General features: G+C 46.2%; 8 protein-coding genes across 8 annotated transcripts; 1 reads left to right on the top strand and 7 right to left on the bottom strand.

Annotated features, from left to right (window-relative positions):
• Window positions 1-493: 493 nt before the first annotated feature.
• F5891DRAFT_1081434 (uroporphyrin-III C-methyltransferase) lies at window positions 494-2,567 on the bottom strand. Its single transcript, XM_041363434.1, has 2 exons — window positions 1,345-2,567; window positions 494-1,293 (listed from the first exon to the last, which is right to left on the bottom strand). Exons 1-2 carry the CDS (start codon window positions 2,521-2,523, stop codon window positions 655-657), a joined length of 1,818 nt encoding a protein of 605 aa, XP_041216682.1. The 5' UTR covers window positions 2,524-2,567; the 3' UTR covers window positions 494-654.
• A 136-nt stretch (window positions 2,568-2,703) lies between these two features.
• On the bottom strand, window positions 2,704-5,032 carry F5891DRAFT_280981 (major facilitator superfamily domain-containing protein). The gene is made up of 14 exons (XM_041371194.1): window positions 4,718-5,032; window positions 4,639-4,667; window positions 4,534-4,582; window positions 4,406-4,483; window positions 4,270-4,354; window positions 3,869-4,221; window positions 3,715-3,811; window positions 3,473-3,665; window positions 3,356-3,413; window positions 3,272-3,303; window positions 3,195-3,212; window positions 3,077-3,144; window positions 2,949-3,026; window positions 2,704-2,889 (listed from the first exon to the last, which is right to left on the bottom strand). Exons 1-13 carry the CDS (start codon window positions 4,732-4,734, stop codon window positions 2,949-2,951), a joined length of 1,155 nt encoding a protein of 384 aa, XP_041216683.1. The 5' UTR covers window positions 4,735-5,032; the 3' UTR covers window positions 2,704-2,889.
• Window positions 5,033-7,170: 2,138 nt separating this feature from the next.
• On the bottom strand, window positions 7,171-7,478 carry F5891DRAFT_912052 (uncharacterized protein; the record flags this gene model as incomplete). The annotated part of the gene is made up of 2 exons (XM_041373642.1): window positions 7,171-7,233; window positions 7,299-7,478. Coding segments are annotated over 2 exons (243 nt in total), but the record flags the coding sequence as incomplete, so codon positions are not given.
• A 254-nt stretch (window positions 7,479-7,732) lies between these two features.
• On the bottom strand, window positions 7,733-9,784 carry F5891DRAFT_967944 (aldehyde dehydrogenase domain-containing protein; the record flags this gene model as incomplete). The annotated part of the gene is made up of 12 exons (XM_041376287.1): window positions 7,733-7,781; window positions 7,832-7,926; window positions 7,982-8,094; window positions 8,144-8,333; window positions 8,382-8,550; window positions 8,601-8,970; window positions 9,018-9,045; window positions 9,098-9,148; window positions 9,198-9,301; window positions 9,360-9,560; window positions 9,606-9,619; window positions 9,666-9,784. The coding sequence occupies 12 exons, from the start codon at window positions 9,782-9,784 to the stop codon at window positions 7,733-7,735; spliced, it is 1,503 nt and encodes a 500-aa protein (XP_041216685.1).
• Window positions 9,785-11,260: 1,476 nt separating this feature from the next.
• F5891DRAFT_967926 (uncharacterized protein) lies at window positions 11,261-12,567 on the top strand (the record flags this gene model as incomplete). The annotated part of the gene is made up of 7 exons (XM_041376284.1): window positions 11,261-11,333; window positions 11,396-11,514; window positions 11,565-11,726; window positions 11,785-11,860; window positions 11,913-12,047; window positions 12,108-12,289; window positions 12,343-12,567. The coding sequence occupies 7 exons, from the start codon at window positions 11,261-11,263 to the stop codon at window positions 12,565-12,567; spliced, it is 972 nt and encodes a 323-aa protein (XP_041216686.1).
• Window positions 12,568-12,834: 267 nt separating this feature from the next.
• F5891DRAFT_281125 (uncharacterized protein) lies at window positions 12,835-14,571 on the bottom strand. The gene is made up of 7 exons (XM_041371195.1): window positions 14,216-14,571; window positions 14,044-14,162; window positions 13,832-13,993; window positions 13,686-13,761; window positions 13,501-13,629; window positions 13,257-13,441; window positions 12,835-13,201 (listed from the first exon to the last, which is right to left on the bottom strand). The coding sequence occupies exons 1-7, from the start codon at window positions 14,289-14,291 to the stop codon at window positions 13,013-13,015; spliced, it is 936 nt and encodes a 311-aa protein (XP_041216687.1). The 5' UTR covers window positions 14,292-14,571; the 3' UTR covers window positions 12,835-13,012.
• Window positions 14,572-15,771: 1,200 nt separating this feature from the next.
• Window positions 15,772-17,327, bottom strand: F5891DRAFT_988745 (uncharacterized protein; the record flags this gene model as incomplete). The annotated part of the gene is made up of 6 exons (XM_041378026.1): window positions 15,772-15,825; window positions 16,144-16,231; window positions 16,599-16,781; window positions 16,838-16,898; window positions 16,998-17,028; window positions 17,169-17,327. The coding sequence occupies 6 exons, from the start codon at window positions 17,325-17,327 to the stop codon at window positions 15,772-15,774; spliced, it is 576 nt and encodes a 191-aa protein (XP_041216688.1).
• A 1,598-nt stretch (window positions 17,328-18,925) lies between these two features.
• On the bottom strand, window positions 18,926-19,503 carry F5891DRAFT_1200596 (uncharacterized protein; the record flags this gene model as incomplete). Its single annotated transcript, XM_041368840.1, has 4 exons — window positions 18,926-18,963; window positions 19,016-19,023; window positions 19,084-19,274; window positions 19,327-19,503. The coding sequence occupies 4 exons, from the start codon at window positions 19,501-19,503 to the stop codon at window positions 18,926-18,928; spliced, it is 414 nt and encodes a 137-aa protein (XP_041216689.1).
• Between the last annotated feature and the right edge of the window lie 34 nt (window positions 19,504-19,537).

Below are 19,537 nucleotides of genomic sequence, written 5' to 3' on the forward strand. Positions count from 1 at the left end.
ATGTTGAACTTTTTCTAACGGTGTAGAAAGCTGATGAAAATACATGGAAATGGTTGCCTGTGTACTATAGAAAGTTTGGAAGGGGCGTTCTCACAATATTGAAGAGGGACTCTTGGGGAAGATGTAGTAGATAACTGCAGCCAGTACTGTAAATATTGTATCACGAAGTATGTACGTCAACTTATGATTTGGATTCGGACAAAGCATGGACACAAAGAAGGGTATGCGCGAGTATTTCAGTCGCTTGATCTTGTTGCCTGTACGTGTCTGAGACAATAATTGGGTTCATCTTGTGAACTCGTTATCCTGGCATTCGAGGTGTGCACCCGACCAGTACTAGTTGACGGGTAGCTGCCTCGGAGACTGCTATAGTAGTCATTCCTCTGTACAGTAAGCCTAATCCCTTAGCAGTGTCACTTGCACCGAGCATTGAATACAACGCATCATTTATTGGGCAGGCTTTCGAAAAGAGTTTCTACGGAAGGACTGGGCCGTCTCACAACAATCAAGTCGATATTTGAGCGCTGAGCTCCGGAGTTTGATACTATCATCTAATTTAGATACCGGTAAACACAACTTACACGACTCCTCGTATGTTAACAAAAATTCCTGCAGATCAAAGAATGGATGTTAATCACGAACCATAAACTTAAACTATACCTCCGCCCAGCCCTGATCGATTCCTTCTCGCATGACCCACCTGCATCCCCCTAACCACTTTCTTATCCTCTCTTCATCTCGTTCCTCCCCCTCTTCCAACACACTTGTGTCACCAGCGCCTTGCAGTGCCAATACAGCCCATCCAACAACCATCATACCCGGAGGTCTTTGCTCTCCCGCAACATCCAACGCTTCACATATATCTCCAAGGGTACTTGCGACTACCCGTTGATCAGGCATCGAGCCGCGCTCGATAATGGCAATAGGCGTGTTCCGAGGGTATGGATGCCCCTCTCGTCTCCCTTCACTATTCCGCAGGCCTTCCCCACTGTCGCTGTCGTTGCGAATCATAGCGTCAACAACCTGCGCTATGCGGGCGACGCCCATGAGGATGAGCACAGTCCGCGAGCGTTCGTAACCAGGAAGCTTGACCTCCTTGCCCTGTCGCCCGACTCCGGTACACACAACGACACTTTCTGCAACGCCACGCTGCGTGACTGGGATTCCAGCGAAAATAGGCGCTGCAAGTGCAGACGAAACGCCCGGGACAACGAGCGGTTCGAACCCGTGTGCTCGGAAGAAGAGTACTTCCTCCCCTGCACGGCCGTAGACGACTGGGTCTCCTTGTTTCAGCTGTGTGACGAGATAATTGTCAGTGTCAAAGAAACGAAAAATCGGACATACTCTGACGACAGTGAGGCCACGTCGAGCAGCTTCGACAGCTGCGTCCATCATCTCTGACTGCGCGCCTTCGGCATTGCCAGGGAATTTGCGTGCAATGCGCACCTCGACAGTTTCAGGTATGAGAGCCAGTACAGCAGCGGGAACGAGCTTGTCCGAGAGAACAAGATCTGCGTGTTTCGTAAGCGCATTATGAGTTGCAATGGTGAGAAGGGAGGGATGTCCTGGGCCGGAACCAACGAGGAGAATACGGCCTTTCTTTGGAGGCGGTAAAAGTGTCAAGTTATGTAGTGAATTCTCGTTTGGAACCTGAACTGAGCATGGTGAGGTCGTTTGGGAAGAGTCGCCGGATAATATGAGCTTCATGTCGTCTTCTGACATGGATGCCAACCGTGTGATAGCCCAATACTCGCTGACCTGAGCAACCCATTTCATGCGGCGGCGGGAGGACTCGTCTTTGCTTTCGGTGGCACTGCTTCTCCAACCAGGTACGGGCCTGTTAGGAGTGGTGACACTACTGTTCTCACCTTCTTCACACTCTCCGACCTCGTCATCTGTATTCTTAGCCAAACGTCGAAGTTTTCCGACCTGTCTGACAGCTCCGGCAATGTCTTTTGGAAGCATGCTGACAATCTCTCGTCTAACACGCCCCGCGAGCCTGCACCCCTCCCCATTGGTTGTCACACCCACTTGTAGCGCACTCTGCCCGCCTGTAGATGGGTCAGCGAAACGGTGCGTGGATGCAAAGGAGAAGTCGCATAGTGCAGGATGGTCGGTAACGTTCACGGGGATGTTATGTGCATGACAGATACGTGCAAGTGCGGGTGTGTCCGCCGTGTGTATGGTGATGCAGATAAGAGATATAGATGGGTTTTCGGCGAGGAATGCAGAGAAGGACTCTTCGGGAACTGAGGGAAGTGGGGAAGTAGACACAGAGGGAAGCATGTCCCAGTCTGTGAGGTTTACTTGCTGTTGGTCCGCTCTCCATCTCAGCTCGTCACATACTGACCCTCTAGCGAGTATGATCACTTGCATACCTGCCTCGAGTGCCGCAAATGCCCTAGAGGCGGCCAGGACATCACCGCCAATAATAAGGATGGTGTTTCTGGGACCTTTGAATGTCAGAAGGAGGGACGCTCCACCTACTGGCGCGGGGTACTGACTCAATCCATTGGAGACCATGGAAAGGATAAAAAGAGGAGCAGGGTGTGCTTTCAAAATCTGGCATGGTATAGCAAATCACATCTATTAAATAATTACATAAATATATGTCAAGAGTGTGCTGAGCTACTAGTTTCTGAGGTCTTTTTACGTCACACTGCTGGTACCTTGTTTTTGCCACGGCTTGGCAGCCGAACGTGGTGACAGGACAATAAACCATTTCCTTCAAGCATCTATCTACCAAATACCACAGTCGTGAGACATACATGTCTTCATTGGCAGAATTGGAATCTATTTGTACTCCTTTATCTTTCGGCATAATCTGTATATCATTATATCCGTATCACAAACAACGTTCCTGCATGTCATGCGTCACCATGTCATCGTCTGTTGATTGTATCATATATATGTGAATATTGCCCTGTAGATAGGACTAAGCCGCTCACTTAGGATTCATTCTTCTGCAATCTGGTATAAACGAGCCGCATGAAAGCGTACATCGCGCCACCAGTCAGTGAAGCGATCTATAATTTATTTGATCAAAGTGGAGAAGCGGTAAGCGTAGTCGACTCACCCCAGCGAACAGAGCGGGTTTCCACCAGAAAAAATGCGATGTGAGCAGAACACCAAATATAGGTGGTCCTAAATGAACATATATACGGTGAAGTAAGAAATGCTACAAATGCACCCACCAAGTAAACTTCCGAATGCTGCAGAATGAATGTGTGCCAGTTCAAAATAATATAGAATTAAATCTGATCATACTCACCATCGAGAAAGAAATAGATGCCCATCCACCCGCTGTGACCAGATCAGATCATTCGCACACACCGAAGCTCAAGTTATCACTCACCCAAGTTCGGAGGGGTTGCGTGCTAGGGTAGCCACGAGTGGACCCTCCATCGCGGTATCTGCATTATCGATCAACAACTTCAACTACTAGCATGTAGTGAAACAGAAAAATACTTGCACACCCCTGAAAAATAGCCATAAAATGCACCAAGAATAGCGACGCTGGCCAGGGTGCGCAATCCCATCATGCCCAGAATTACCGATCCGCACGAAATTGCCGCAATCATGGTTAAGTTTAGTACTCCTGTAAACGCTGCGATATACCCTGATGTAATTCGTCCCGCACAACTGGACGCATTTAAAATCGCAAGCTAACGATGGCATTAGTAAGGATATCACTTGCATAGTGCTAGACCACACAGTGTAAAATGAAAAAGTGATGTTGATGCCGTGTTTGATAGAGTCGAGTTGGAGGAAATATGTTGGGTAGTAAAAGCCAATCTTGAATATAAACGCCCTGCATAACGAATGATCATTGGAAGGGATTCGAAAGATGCCGTATTGCAGGTCTTACCCTGATATCGCGAAAAGAAACGGAACATAACGAAAGCATTTTCTAGCTGTCGCAATATAGTTCACTGGGGTCGTCGGCGGATCAAGGCGGGTTCGCACACACAAGCATGCAATCAAAAGGAGCATACTGGTCAACCCTGCACTTGCACGCACGCCATTGGCAAAGCCAAGGTGTCCATTCAGGAGGTTATTGAGCATAATCGGATAGACGAGAGAACCGGACGATGAGCCCAAAGTAACGAATGTCATCACCAGCGTGCGTTTCTGTCTGAAATGATGCGAGACGACAGCCAAGCCCGGGACGTGCAGCAACCCTACCGCGATACCTGAGCCTAAGCCTTGAGTAAGAATTATCTATTAAGATGTCAGAAGACGAAATGTTAGAAAGCCGGAGGGCGCTACCTGGAAGTACTGATGTGGCTTCGCCAATGACAACATGAAAAGAGAGAAACTCTGCAGAAGCGATCCGGTAATGACAAGATGATAACTAGGTAGGCCTGCTAAGCACTGTCCCCAAGACACTTGCATCTACACTCACAAATAACCTCGATCATAGAGTGAGCCTGATATAATACCCCCAGCGCTGCCTAAAAACCCTGTCAAGCTCCCGATGGATCTGCAAGCGACCATGAGGATAGTCACGATAGAGAAGCCTGTAGAACTCACGAAATAGCAAATGATGTCTCATTTGTGAGGTAATGCCGAGTATAGAAGTCTGGAGCGCAAGCCGTTCAAACATAGTTCTATCCTCACGTTTATGTGTAGCAATACCTTCATAGACACCAAATGAAGCGGTGTAACTTTTGACATTCAGCAAAATTCCTCATCGATGAGAGGGCATAACACTCACCCCCAAGTGCAGAACATTATGAGAAACCTGAACCGATCAAGTAAGAGCCAATCCCATCAAAATCGTGTCTCCTTACGCTCCAAAAGCAGTGGACCAAGCGGCAAGACCACCTTCTGGAAACTCTTGCAGGAGCAAAGGAAGGTCGGAGTCCTTGGAGACTGGGTATTCAACTCCCAGCTCCTCTGACCCCCCTTTGTGCTCTTGTGCAGCCCAGGATTCCACAACAAGTATTTGAGGTTTGGTTTCGACTGCCATTCGTGGGGTGGGACAAGTGATGGCAGGAGCTGTACATATACACAATTCTGAGCGCTTAGCGCTGATCGTTTCATCATATACATACTCAGACCTAGAGTAACGTGTGACGTGCATAAATAGTTACATGGACGGTTCAACATTCGATGTGCATCTGCTTCACACACGAATCACTGATGTTGAAGATGCCATCAAACTTACATAGATGAAAAAATTGACAGTATCTTCGATGCAATAGGCCGCAATAGCAATCGGCAGATCTTGGTGCTCAATCCTGTGCATCCAGAAGAGATTTTGAGATCGGAATGGCTGGATGGTGACCGGTGATGGTTGCGTATCATGTTGGTGAATTGTTGACGAATGTCAATTACTTGGCCATGCCGTTCACATTCGTTTTCGAAAGTCTGCTGTACGACGTGTTGATCAGAAGATTCAGAACTGCTCGGAGCACATACCATTTTGAACCCAACGACCGTCACAGTCTACGTATCCCTTTCGGAAGTTCAGGCCTCAGGCACGAACGTGTAGATGATGCATGACATGAATGAGGTACCGTTTCACCAATTTCCAGACGTAGAGAAGACAGGGCTTCGAAGCTTCTGGTGAAGTTCCAAGTTGTAGAATATCGGAGCCGAAGACCCCTGGCTCTATTCCTGTTGTCACGCAGTTGATATATACAGGGGGTAGCATCATCAAGGGGTACATTGGATCCAAGTTGGGTCAGGCTGACACTCGTGAACTTCAGCCAGGGTCTGGAGATAACATATTCAATCTCCGATCACGTATCCCTTCCCCGGCCCGGCATCTGTCGGTATATTTGATGCTGCATGCATGCATGATGCATTCTCTCTCTCAGGCGTTGTGCAACATTCCTCAGTCATATTCAAGTTTCATCTGTGTCATCCCTGATCGCCTTTGCGGGACACTTGGGGAACGGTCTTCCCTGGTCAGACCACATAGGAGGAAGACAGTTGTTCCTTGATTACGTTGGTGTGGAGCAAAGCCAGCCAGAACACCTGCCTGGAAGAGACAAACGAGTGTCACATCGGGGTGAACGATATTTAAAAGAGGTTTATATGTTGTACAAAATGTGAAGACAATATTTAATATTTAAACTAACATAAAGATGGGTGCACGACTTCAAATTTTGGTGGTGTTTTGTGTGTAATCCAAAATATCAAATATTCACAACCATATTCCCACAGACAATACGTCAACAAACATAAGAAATATAGTCAGATTTTTCATGTCTGCTTCAACTTAAAGTTCAATTTCCATGTAAAACTTTGGAGAAAACTTGAAGTTTTACAGATGACATGACATTAAAACTCGATTTAAATGTCAAGCTTTGGTAAAACTTCAAGTTTTCTCCAAAGTTTTATGTAAGAATCAAACTTTAAATTGAAGCAGACATGGAAAATCTGATTATATTTATTATATTTGTTGACATATTGTCTGTGGGAATATGGTTGTGAATATTTGATATTTTGGATGACACACAAAACACCACCAAAATTTGAAGTCGTGCACCCATCTTTATGTTAGTTTAAATATCAAATATTGTTTTCACATTTTGTACAACATATAAACCTCTTTTAAATATCGTTCACCCCGATGTGTGTGCAGCGACCTGTTATCATGCTCGGCCGCCAAGGCCGTAGCGAACAAGGTACCAGCAGTATAACGTAAAAAGACCTCGGAAACTTCGTCAGCTCTGGTAATTAGTAAGTAGTATCTCCTATGTTCGTTCAGCCACTTGATGGTACCCTTTAGACAGACCTTCGTTTCTTCTATTGAAAAGGTACCATCACACCCTTGGGTGAGAAGCCAATGCACACTTCAGGGGAGTGCAAGTCGCCGTTACCGATTCGTGATACCTATCTCTGCCCAGCACATATTTCTCCAGGCCGTTCGTGCGACTGATATCACCCTTGGTCCAATCAAACTTATCGTAGCTTTGTCCTACAGCGAATTGTGACAAGTGACGCGTCGTGAATTCATTCTTCCTTCATTTTATTCCGTTGCCCTCCTCGGTAACTTGTAGGAAAGACCCTCTTCAGCCTCAGAGTTGATGACGGTCCGAATGGCATTCAGGTACTACAGATATAATCAATAAAGCATCTCGCTCCAACGAAGAATGATAAATCAAACCTAACTTGAAGATACTAGAGGTAAAAGCATGCTCTCGGATGTCAACAGATCAGAAGCGGGTCCTGGTTTACGGTCTTGGTGATATAGAGGTGCCTGATGGAGAGGTTCAAACCCTGAATGTGAAGCGCCGTGAGCACTACCACTACATCAGTCATGTGTGATGAAACGAGAAACTTACGAGCCAGCCCCAACCTTGAATGCCAGCAGTAGTGGCATCGAACTTCTTGAGTGCATCGAGCGACCCGAAGGCCTGCTCGATGACCTTCTTAGGAAGACCAGCCTTCGCAGAACTACCATTATCGTTACCCTGACCAGAACGGGCCCTAAATTCTTTCATAAGAGAGTGGTTGATATGACCTAAATGTTGCTTGGTATGCATGGCTGGGTACTGGATGTGGGAAGGTAGAAGGTATAGCAATTCGTATCGATGAACCGCCCGTGTGTCGCAGAGTATCCCTTTCCCTATCCTACTTACATTGTCATTGTGCTACGAGGCATATCAAAGACAAACCCTGGCCAGACATCAAATCAGTTCTCTCCAGTATACCTTTGGTTGGCGCATGCATCCATGACATGCGTACTAATAATACAAGATGCGAGAGTCCTGAGCGATCACAATCGCAATCCAATATTGACATGAACGGCTTTAACGTTCGTATAGCTGAACCGAGTATTATTAGTGCGGTGTCGTTTTGAAGGACTTGAGCTTACTTTTCCAAAGCATACTCGCTCAGGTCACGACCAATTCCAGACTGCTTGAAGCCTCCAAATGGCATCGATATTTCAGCTTGGTTGGAGCAGTTTATCTGCCAGGCGTCATTACACAACAGACGCGCAAGATGAGATAAGGAAGCAACGAACCCATGCAGTACCTGCTTCAAGAGCGTGTGCAACGCGGATTGCTCTGTCGATATCTTTGGTGAACACCGATGCGGCAAGTCCGTATGATGTATCATTAGCCTGTTCAACGACCTCTGAAAAATTGTTAGGAATACAATGATCGTACAACAAGAGCAATCTCACCATCTTCAGTCTTGAACTTTATGACGCACGCGACGGGACCAAATATCTCCTCTCTGACGATTTTCATGTTGGGCTGGCACTCCGTGAAAATTGTTGGCTCGATGAAGTATCCCTCTTGACCAACTTGCTTGCCGCCAAGGTGTACTGTAGCACCATCGTTCTGGCCGGAGGTTATGTATCCCATGATGCGCTTTATGGTCGTCAAAGTGTGTTTTATAATGACATTGGATAAACGAACCTCAAATTGAGTCTTGGACACTTGTGGCCCTTGGTACGTGTCAGGTGAAAAAGGATCGCCAACCTTGATCGCGCGTGCTTGCTCTGTGAACTGGTCCAAGAACTTGTCGTATATGCCCTCTTGAACAAAGATACGAGAACCTGCAGAACAATTCTGACCGTGGTTATAGCTACAAAAACGATGAGACCTAGCATAAGTCATGCGAACGGGGCAACATACTAGATACCGTGAATAGCCCACTTGACTGCCTGCTCCAGGTCGGCGTCATCGAAGATGACATTGGGGCTCTTTCCGCCAAGCTCAAGGGTGACAGACTTCAGGTTGCTCTTTGCAGCAGCCTCCATAATTTTCCGTCCCGTCAGAGTGCTGCCAGTGAATGCAACTTTCTCGATAAGAGGGTGCTCAGAGATTGCCTGCCCTGCTGTTGAACCATATCCGTTCACGATGTTGATGACACCAGGAGGGAAACCTGCCTGCTCGATCAGGGTACAGAAGAGAAGAGCAGAAAGCGGGGTAATCTCAGAAGGCTTCAGGACGATCGTGTTGCCGGTAGCTAGTGCAGGAGCGACCTTGAGAGAAAGAGAGAACACTAATCAATGTAAGCTGTAGTCCCGCACGCTCCTTGGAATCACTCACTCGGAACATTCCATGGAATAATTTGACCCTAGGCATGAACTGAGATCTCATTTAGATATTATTCAGAGAAGAATCCTTACCACAACACCGATGGGTTCATGTCTGGTATAAGCGAGTTTTTTCTCATTGGTCTAGGGCGAAATGAGTTTGACTGGTGAGAGAGAGAGAGGAAAAACGGACCTCGATAGTCTTCCCGCTGATCTTGTCAGCCCAGCCAGCATAGTATTCCATGACGGCAATCGCCCCTTTATTGTCTTTACCGTAGGCGGTATTGTAAGCCTTCCCTGTAAGGTATGGGCTGCTCCGTTAACTCGAGAGTAGCGGTGACACAGAAGTACGTACCATTAGCAAGGGCATCAAGAGCAGCGAACTCCGCAATATGTTCCTCCATCAAAACGGCGAGCTTCGACATGAGCTTTCCGCGCTGAATTCCAGGAACTTTCAGGCCCCATGAAGTCTTGTAAGCTTCCTTTGCTGCCTTCGCAGCAATGTCTATATCGGCTTTTGTCCCAGCTGCGATAGACGTGACCACCTTGCCCGTTGCTGCACAAATAAGCTATGAACCATTCGTGACGAAAAAATTCGCACCAGGATTGACAACACTGTACGAATGAGATCGACACTCAAGCGCACGAAGAAGACACTCACTCGATTGTGCCGCCCTCAACAGGGTCGACGAACTCTCCATTTATGTAGAGGCCCAGAGGGATCGTAACAGTCCCCTTGTATGCAGGGGTGTCGAAAGTCTTGGTGAATGTGGACGGCATTACGAGGGAGCTGTGAGGAAGTGCAAACGATAACGGTCAACCTGAGCAAGTTTATACCGGGCTACTTATAGCCTTAGGAGCGATCACGCTGTATAACGGGCACATGAACAACTAGATAGTAGAAATGACAATTCTCATGGGAAGAAGGGACTATACATACCTCTTCCCCGTCACGGTGCTCCGATATTCAGTGTTGCTATGGCAAACCTTCGAGCTGCTGCTAAATTGGCCGTGCGGATGGACTCAAGTTCAAGCCTCATGCACATGGTTTATGTCGCCAATGATCATGGTCGTGCATAAAAAGTGCTAAGTCACTACTCTGCATGTAGGGACTACGTGGGGTTTGTCGGATTTCAATCATGAGGCAAAAGTCAGGATTTGGCCAATCTGGGGCCAAAGTCTAGGGCCAGTTGGGGCTTGGCGGTCTGGGGCCTCGGCGGCCAGAATGTCAGATTGATTGGCCATCTGGAGCACGACGGCAGCCAACGGCACTCTGAACAGAGTTTACACTCCGCTCAATGTTTCGAACGGCCAATGCCGCCAACGCGCTGCTCCGAAACACACAAACATTTGAATATTTAATACATCGACATCGAACCTACAGACCTGCCCATCGCGAGTACTGGCGCTGAAGCTCATCATGAAGTCACTGGTAAGTATGATCGTGACAAGCGCCGGAAACAACCAGTTTGCACCTAGCAGTGCATACTTGGCTACCGTGTTAGATGTTGCAGGCAACCCCCAAGCCGCATATTCCTTATTGCAGACTGGCCCTTCAAAAACACTCGATTGCAACCTGGCGAGACGACTGTCATACTCCCTGTGTACCCTCTGATTTCCTCAGCCCTGGCCTGGTTTCCCGTGGGTCTGGGTACTCGTCTGGTCACCCAGCAATCCAATGATACATTCGTCACAACATGTGGACGAAACAAGGCACTGAAAAGGAATTATTCCAGTTCATCTGGACGTTGCGGAGCGCGGCACGATACTATATAGTGACAAGGCGAGCCGACTATTAGACAGACCATAGGTGTATGGAATGAAGATGGTCGAGACCCATTACTTGGCGTGAATCACTTCCTTTGTTATGATCGATGTACTGTTAATTGTATGGGGGGTAGCAGAACAATGATGCGGTACTATATCCTCCACCACTTCAACTTGTTCTGATTGCCATCGTGAAACAGAGAAAGTCATTGTCATTCTTCAAAACCAGCACCACGTATTGTGTCTCGAAACTAAATGTCTTGTACAGGAAATAGGTTCACAAGGGAGTAAGTCACGGGGTGTTATCTGACCGATGCAATGTCGAGCGCTGGTCCAAGATCAATTCAAGCCTTATTCAAACTGAAACCAAAATTCACCAATTTCTACAGCATGCATTGTTACAATCAGCTACTCTCTGATTATAATAATATAGATGGAGCTGGAGAAGCTACCCTACACCGTCTTACACCCCAAGATATCAGTTTTACCATGGTTGCATTGGCTGGCATCCCGATGGATGCCGCTGCCATCATGTCATCAGTGCTGGAAGGCATTTTATACGGTATGTATCACAATGAGTTTTCGCGTCCATAGCCAAGTAGCCGACTCGCTAACGTTCTTCAGGATTCTCAGTGCTCATGTGTCTGGGTACCATCTGGACATTCACCTATAAGCGACACGTGCAGGACGTCAATCGGCCAATCGCTGTGGTTGCCACCCTGCTGTTCGTGCTGAGCACTGCGGTTAGCTTCTTTCCGCATGCATCCAATACCATCTACTGAAAGCTCAAAAGCATATAGTCGTGGATATTATTCATCTCGAACATGGACTGGTGAAGTATCGGGACACGTTCCCCGGCGGACCAGTGGCGTTCTTTGCAGACGTCACTCAAGTTACATTTGTAATCAAGAATGCGATATATACCTTGCAAACTCTACTTGGCGACGGGGTGGTGGTGCGTCAAATCTTCTCAGACCTTCTTCTGCTTACAGAATCTGTCTTTCGGGGAAAAGATTTATCGATGTTACGTGGTCTGGCAATCTGCCTGGGTCATTGCCATACCGTGCATGATGTGGTGCGGCGTTGCAGGTTAGGTCGTAATCGCACTCAGGAAGTCGTGTACTCTGACGTTGTCTCAAAGCATCTGGCGTTTGTTCGGTCTACTACTTTTCTCAAGCATCGATGGCCGAAGTTGAAAATTTCTTCGCTGCCAAGATTGGTCATTGGGTCGCCGCTTTCCTTTCCTCCACACTTGCAACTAATATGTTGAGTACCGGTGAGCACACTTCCGCGTAAATGCGATGTTGATACCCAATACCAACCTGAATTTATCCAGGGTTACTGGCATATCGCATCTGGACGATCGAGCGCAAGGTTTCTGCAGTCTGCACTATGAAGCGGAAGGTACCTATATTGCGCGTGCTTATAGATGCTGCAGTTTTGTACTCTGCGGCACTTGGCTCCTCAATAATATGTTTTGGCCTCTGGAACGATGGACTCTATGTGATGGGAGACCTGGTAATTTGGCTGTTGAAACCTGCCATCGCAAATCACTGATTTTTATCAACCAGATCGTTCCGATCATCTCAATTACTTTCTATATGATATTTATCCGCGTCGCGACCAGTCAAAGCAATCAACATTACCCCTCGGCTGCCCATAGAGAAACCACCGAGACAGAACGAAGAAAACTACAGCAACATCCTTTGCAGCCGTTGATACACAGGCCGAATGATTCCAAATTTTCCTTGGGTGATAGTAGTAGCTCGAAAGTAGAGACACATCCATTAACATAGTCATCCAACTACGTATACTTTTATACAGATACCCTCCCACTTATAATTATATGACAACTTAATTCGATCAACCTTCAGGGGTCAGTTGAGAGTATTAAAGTGGCTCCCATAGTTCGAAAACTGTCGCATGGGCACCCTTCTTTGAGAGCAGTTGAATGACTTACCACAACATCATGACGGACGGTGCTCCGAAGCAACACACGACTGATCCAGAGCTTTGAGCCAATTTCCGTGGCATCAGATCTTCGATGAGTAGCTGAAGAGCAATTAGACCGCAAGTTTATAACACCTATTACCGCAGATAATCTATCTCGAACACTATTCGGACAAGTAGAAAATAAAGTACAATAAGATATTTTGGCGTTCCTCGTGAGGTTTAGAGTGACGTAGCCACCATCCGAAACAAGAGAGTACGAAAGGGATTTAAATCAGGCTGTATGAATTGCTATTTTAGCCGGGAGGATGTGCTATTCTCCCTGAATACAGTCTGCAAAGTCTGCATAGCACAATGCAGCGGGATTCCTCGGTCTGTTTCAACTGTCCCAGAAAAAGTCGAGACGAATTTTTGAGTATCTTCATTGATTGCGATGCGAATAAACACCATGTAGAACGAAATAGAGATGGTCGGACTGATCTAGTTGATTGACGTTCAATGAAACTTATATCAAGTGTTGATAGTGGACGCTTACCAAGAAGTTTCCTATGACATATGTGCCATTGTTCGAAAGGGCAAAACATACCATCGCAGACAAGTTGATCGCAGAGTATAAAACAGCAGCATCCACAAGCACCCGCACGATAGGCCTTATACCTCTCCTGGTGTGAACTGTAGAGATATTCCGTTCGATCGTCCAAATCCGGTATGCCAGCAATCCTGCACATATTCAAGTTCGCAAGTGTCTCGATATCGCGCTTACGCAGGAATATACTTACCTGAACTGGACAAATTAGTTGTAAAAGTCAAGATAATGAACGCCGTGACCCAATGTCCAGCCTGGTCAGTGAAGACACTGTCGGCATCACTAGCCAGTGAAAGGTCGTAGACTGTAAAACCCCCGCACACTTCGAAACAAATGAACGTCAGAGCACGCACATTCTGAGTATGATGGCAACCAAACCTGCAACTGCACACCACACCATGCATGGTAGAATCACAACCCGGACAGATTGCCAAACGACGTAACATCGATAAACCTTTTTGTCAGAGAGGGAATTTATATAAGCTATGAGGGTTTCAAGTTGGAAGGTGAAGTTTTGATCCTACCACTACCCCGTCGGCAAGCAGAGTTTGCATGAGACTCAACGCAGCCTTGACCACATACATCTCCTGGGTATAGTCTGCGAAGAATGCCGCTGGGCCGCCTGGGAATGTGTTACGATACTTCACCAATCCATCTTCGAGCTGAATAATGTCTATGACAATGTGCTTGGAAGTCTTCAGTAGATGGTATCAGATTCAAGTGACGAAGACCTGACCATAGTACTCAGTAAAAACAGAAAGACGGCAACCGCAGCGATTGGCCGGTTGACGTCCCTCGTGCGTTTTTTATAGGTGAATATCCAGATGGTACCTATAAACATGAGAACTGAAAAGCCTGAAAGATGCTAGTTTGGTGGGCATGAAACGAACACAATCGTTGCAACTCGCCATATAAGATGCCTTCTAGAACTGTTGACATGATGGCAGCGGCATCCAGCGGCATGCCAGTGTCTGTTGAAGCCATGGCGAAAATGATACCTTGGGTATGTACGACGGTGCGGGTAGCATCGCTAGCCACCTACTTTATATAATGCTACGAGTCGCTATAGATATCAGGCCATCAGGTAGGCTATGTTCTCGGAACCTTCAAGTTGACATGATCATGATAGATGGCGCAGTGATGGGCTGGTCGTGGATGACGGCATAACCGTAGAAATCAGAAGTCGCCAGTGTATCACTATGGATAGTTCTTATCTCTCGCAAGCTCAAACCCCAGAGCAAGTGAATTGAAGTCCTTGGAAAATGCAAAACTGAGGCGAGATGAGATATATTTAGCCACCTGTAATGTTGGTCAAAGTACGAGTAGCCGCCAGCTCGGTATCAATTGTATCCATCCCATCATGCTGTGTTGCTCATTTGTAATGCTTTTGACCTCCAAGTTGCTCTTCCGTTTTGTTTCAAGACACTATCAGCCATATATACATGGATAACATATACTCTTTCCAGCACGCCGTACGGTAGAACACTGACGCAAGCTCACATCCTGTTACCACTTCTCATTGCTCCTTTTTCGTTCTTTCGTTCCAGTGCTACTAGTATATGGCGACCACCTGTACTAGCCTGTACTTTTCATGAATTGGTCGCTATCCAAAACGGATCTTCATGACAATACGACAATAACGGCTACATTGTTCTACCTGGTGGTGACTTAACAGTAGCATTTGGAGCGATCTAACGCGGCCCATGATGCTCGCACTGTGAATCCCATGATTGGTTCTGCAGTGACCGATGATGGCCTTCACCTCTACATGCAAACGATATTCGCTGTCCTCCTGTTACCCACTGTTGTCTCACCCAAGTTGCCCATGCTGTTTTCACAGGAACCAATAGAACCTCTCGGCGACGGCAATCGTACGTTGCCTCTATTCTGATCGTGGCTGTGAAACAGACATTGACAAAGCTCTCACTTTTCCTTTCCCGGCGCACATACTGGCCAACGGGCTCACGCTTGCCTCGAACGCGCTTTCTTTTCTCCACAAAGCTCAAGAACCACTGTATTCCACGAATCACATTTTATTTTCATCCTTACTACTCCTGTTGGACAGTGAAACGCAAACAGATTCCTTTGCGACTACTCTTGAATCTCAAAGGCTGCCAAGGTCTCACTCTCGCGCACAATTCTCGATTTCAGAACAGATCCTTTTGCTCATTGCAAGTCAACTATATGTCCCGTGTCAAAAGCTGTCGAGTTCCAAGAGGAGACGAAGAACATCGGTGCAAATACTAATAGCGTAAAAAATCTGCCTTTGTAATAAAGCAATGGTCACCGCTTGTATGTTTATAATCCAAGCTTCGATGACTGGATTGAGAGGGAAAATGATTGAAAAACAGTATTTACAAACTCGCCGCCTCAGAATGATAGGATTGAGCTGATATCATGGTCATATTTTTACAGACATTGTGATGCTGGAATGACAATACACTGTCGTTCATTTCGATAGCATCTAGTCGTGTGGGGGTGCGTCGGTGGGAGCCTTCTGTACAGTCACAAGCCAGTCCTGGCGGTCATGCTCAGGTTTGACAAATAATAGGGCACAGGGACGCAATAATTTTTCTCAGTTCTCAATTTTGTTCCAAAATCAGTTTGATCAATAACGTCAACACGGAATCTACTTGGCACTCAGAATATGTGCCATTGTTCGAAAGGGCCAAATATATTATCGCGGAGAGGGTGGTCGCAGAGTATAAAACAGCAGCATCCACAAGCACACGCACAATAGGCCTTATACCTCTTCTGATGCGAATTGTAAAGACATTCCATCGTTCCAAAATTTGTCGCATGGGCACCCTTCTTTGCGAGCAGTTGAATGACTTACCACAACATCATGACGAATAGTACTCCGAAGCAGCACACTTGCTGATTCAGAGCTCTGAGCCAATTTCCGACCGCAAAGTTGATAACACCTGTTTCCGCAGATAAAGTACAGTGAGATATTTTGACATTCTTCACGGGGCCTAGAGTGACGTAGCCACCATCCGAAACAAGAGAATACGACAGGAATTTATATCAGACTGGATGGATGGATCCCTATTTTAGCCAGGAGGATGTATCATTATCACTGCGTGCAGTCCACAAAGTCTGCATATGATAATGCAGCGGGATTCCTCGGTCTGTTTCAACTGTCCCAGAAAAAGTCGAGACGAATTTTTGAGTATCTTCATTGATTGCGATGCGAATAAACACCATGTGGAAGGAAATCGAGATGATCGGATTGATCTAGTTGACGGAAGCTCAATGATTCTCATTTAAGTATTGGTGGTGGACGCTTACCAAGAAGTTTCCCATGGCATATGCGCCATTGTTAAAGGGCAAAACATATTATCGCGGAAAAGGTGGTCGCAGAGTATAAAACAGCAGCATCCACGAGCACCCTCACGATAGGCCTTATACCTCTCCTGGTGTGAACTGTAGAGATATTCCGTTCGATCGTCCAAATCCGGTACACCAGTAATCCTGCACATATAAGTCGTAAGTGTCTCTATATCGCGCTTACGCAGGAATGTACTTACCTGAGCTGAACAAATTGGTTGTAAAAGTAAAGATAATGAACGCCGTGACCCATTGTCCAGCCTGGTCAGTGAAAACACTGTCGGCATCACTAGCCAGTGAAAGGTCGTAGACTGTAAAACCCCCGCACACTTCGAAACGAATGAACGTCAGAACACGCACATTTTGAGTATGATGGCAACCAAACCTGCAACTGCACACCACACCATGCATGGTAGAATCACAACCCGGACAGATTGCCAAACGACGTAACATCGATAAACCTTTTTGTCAGAGAGGGAATTTCTATAAGCTATGAGGGTTTCAAGTTGGCAGGTGAAGTTTTGATCCTACCACTATCCTGTCGGCAAGCAGAGTTTGCACGAGAATCACCGCAGTCTTGGCCACATACGTCTCCTGGGTATAGTCTGCGAAGAATGCCGCTGGGCCGCCTGGGAATGTGTTACGATACTTCACCAATCCATCTTCGAGCTGAATAATGTCTATGACCATGTGCTTGGGAGTCTTCAGTAGATTCAAGTGACGAAAACCTGACCATAGTACTCAGTGAAAACAGAAGGACGGCAATCACAGCGATTGGCCGATTGACGTCCCCCATGCGTTTTTTTATAGGTGAATGTACAGATGGTACCTATAAACATGAGAACTGAAAAGCCTGAAAGATGCTAGTTTGGTGAGCATGAAACGGATACAATCGATGCAACTCGCCATATAAGATGCCTTCTAGAATTGTTGACATGATGGCAGCGGCATCCAGCGGCATCCAGCGGCATGCCAGTGACTGTTGATGCCATAGCGAAAATGATACCTTGGGTATGTATGACGGTGCGGGTAGCATCGCTAGCCATCTACATTATATGATGCTACAAAGTGGCTATAGATCAATTTAGTATCAAGCCATCAGGAATTAGGAAATGCCTCCCTGGCCATCAGTGAACTGGAGGAAAGATGATAAGAGTATATATGACGATACATAGTACACAATCACAAACATCTGTATAATTCTGCTATCCATCATCACATAGTGATGTTTGACTTTATACAGGAAAGGACAATGCATAAATTTCCTACACCAGCGTTTGATCGGGAGAACACCTACATATCTAACTCGAAAGTGATATGGAGTAAAATCAAAGGGTCGAACTGCATGAGACACTATCGGCACCTCAGAAGTGAATTCCATCGTGTCAAAGTCAGGCGTGAAGGCCTTAATCTTCCGGATGACTACAAGGTGTTTACCAAGTGCACAAGTTTAAATTAATATTCTCGCGCTAATTTTGACGCCCTCTTCTCCAAAAAGTTGATTTTCTTCGAGTATCGTGCAACGTCCCAAGCCAGACCAAAAAACTCGTGTTTTGCAGAGTACCACGAAGTGTTTACGAAGTGCAAACTGATGCCTTGTGCGAATTTTAACGCCACCTTCTTTAAATTGTTCATGTTTGTCTACTATATATCAATTGCGAATTTGTGCAAAGAAGTGCCACTTTCGTATCGCAGCCGGAATGTGTCCATCAAGCAAACATATACAACGTACAGCTTACTTCAAATTGTCACGCGAAATCGTATGAATACCCAACAACCAGCAGTTGTATTCATCTGCCACGTGTCTCGCAGCGGTCCAAGGTTTTGCGCAAATGCTGTGTAGTGCCGTGTAAGTGAATTCGGGACCCTGGTGCATCTGCAAACTAGAAATTTCTTCACAGATATGGTAATTTTCGACAGTTTCCCACAGCCACCCAAAGTGGCGACAGAGCTCACAGAACGTACAGCCCCAGACGCCAAAGTGGTCACAGAGCTCACAACTGGGTCAGACTGTTCAAAATAAATTCAATGGTTTCCAGCTCAACGGCCTCAATCTTTTTAAAGTGTTGAAGTCTACTAGTAGTACTAGTACTTAGTACTTAGTACTTAGTAGTAGCAGGCTCGGAACTTCCTTTTAATTGCTAGCTTGAATTTGCACATTGTCCCCAATTACGATACAAACATTATATTCAACGAAATACCAATATATAGTAGTAGTACTGTACATACTAGTACTACTAATGCGCGCGCCGAACTTGAACACAAAAGAATAAGAATAGCTCGAGTCATCAGTCTAAAATTACTGATACACGACGGTTGGATTGTTCTGTGATAAGACATGAAGTTTGCAGTGGCGAATGTGAACAGATATGACTTACCTTGCAAACTGCATGGCGCAAGTGAACGGTGAGAAAGACCGTATTTTTGAAAAGTAATTCGCATATACCCTAATCCTATATCTGCTTTGTCGAGCTTTTTCTTCGAAACGTCGGACTGGTGCTTAGAAAGATTCGCCATGATTTCGCGTTCTCGCACTACACAATCCGCTAGCACCTTCTCCGCCCTAAATACATCCCGCCTCACCCTCGCTAGGTCCATGACGAGGTTGGCTTCAAGTTCATCGGTGTCGTTGATTGACTGTAAGTACCATGTTACTTAGAGCGAATGCGATACAATATGATTGACTTACCATTGACCTGATACCATCGGCTATATCGTACAGGTCAGAAATACCGCTGGAATCGTGACGACACGAGTGACAACTTGGACATTGCTGAACAGAGTGTGTGCGCGTACAAGGCATCAGGCGCGAAGATGATGATGGGATATCATTGCTGAGATTAAGACTGATTGGTGGGGCTGACATTTCAGAGAAACAAAGAGTAAGTTGTTGATTATGA

Source organism: Suillus fuscotomentosus, assembly GCF_016647785.1.
Source record: "Suillus fuscotomentosus strain FC203 chromosome Unknown F5891scaffold_245, whole genome shotgun sequence".
NCBI classification, from domain to species: Eukaryota; Fungi; Basidiomycota; class Agaricomycetes; order Boletales; family Suillaceae; genus Suillus; species Suillus fuscotomentosus.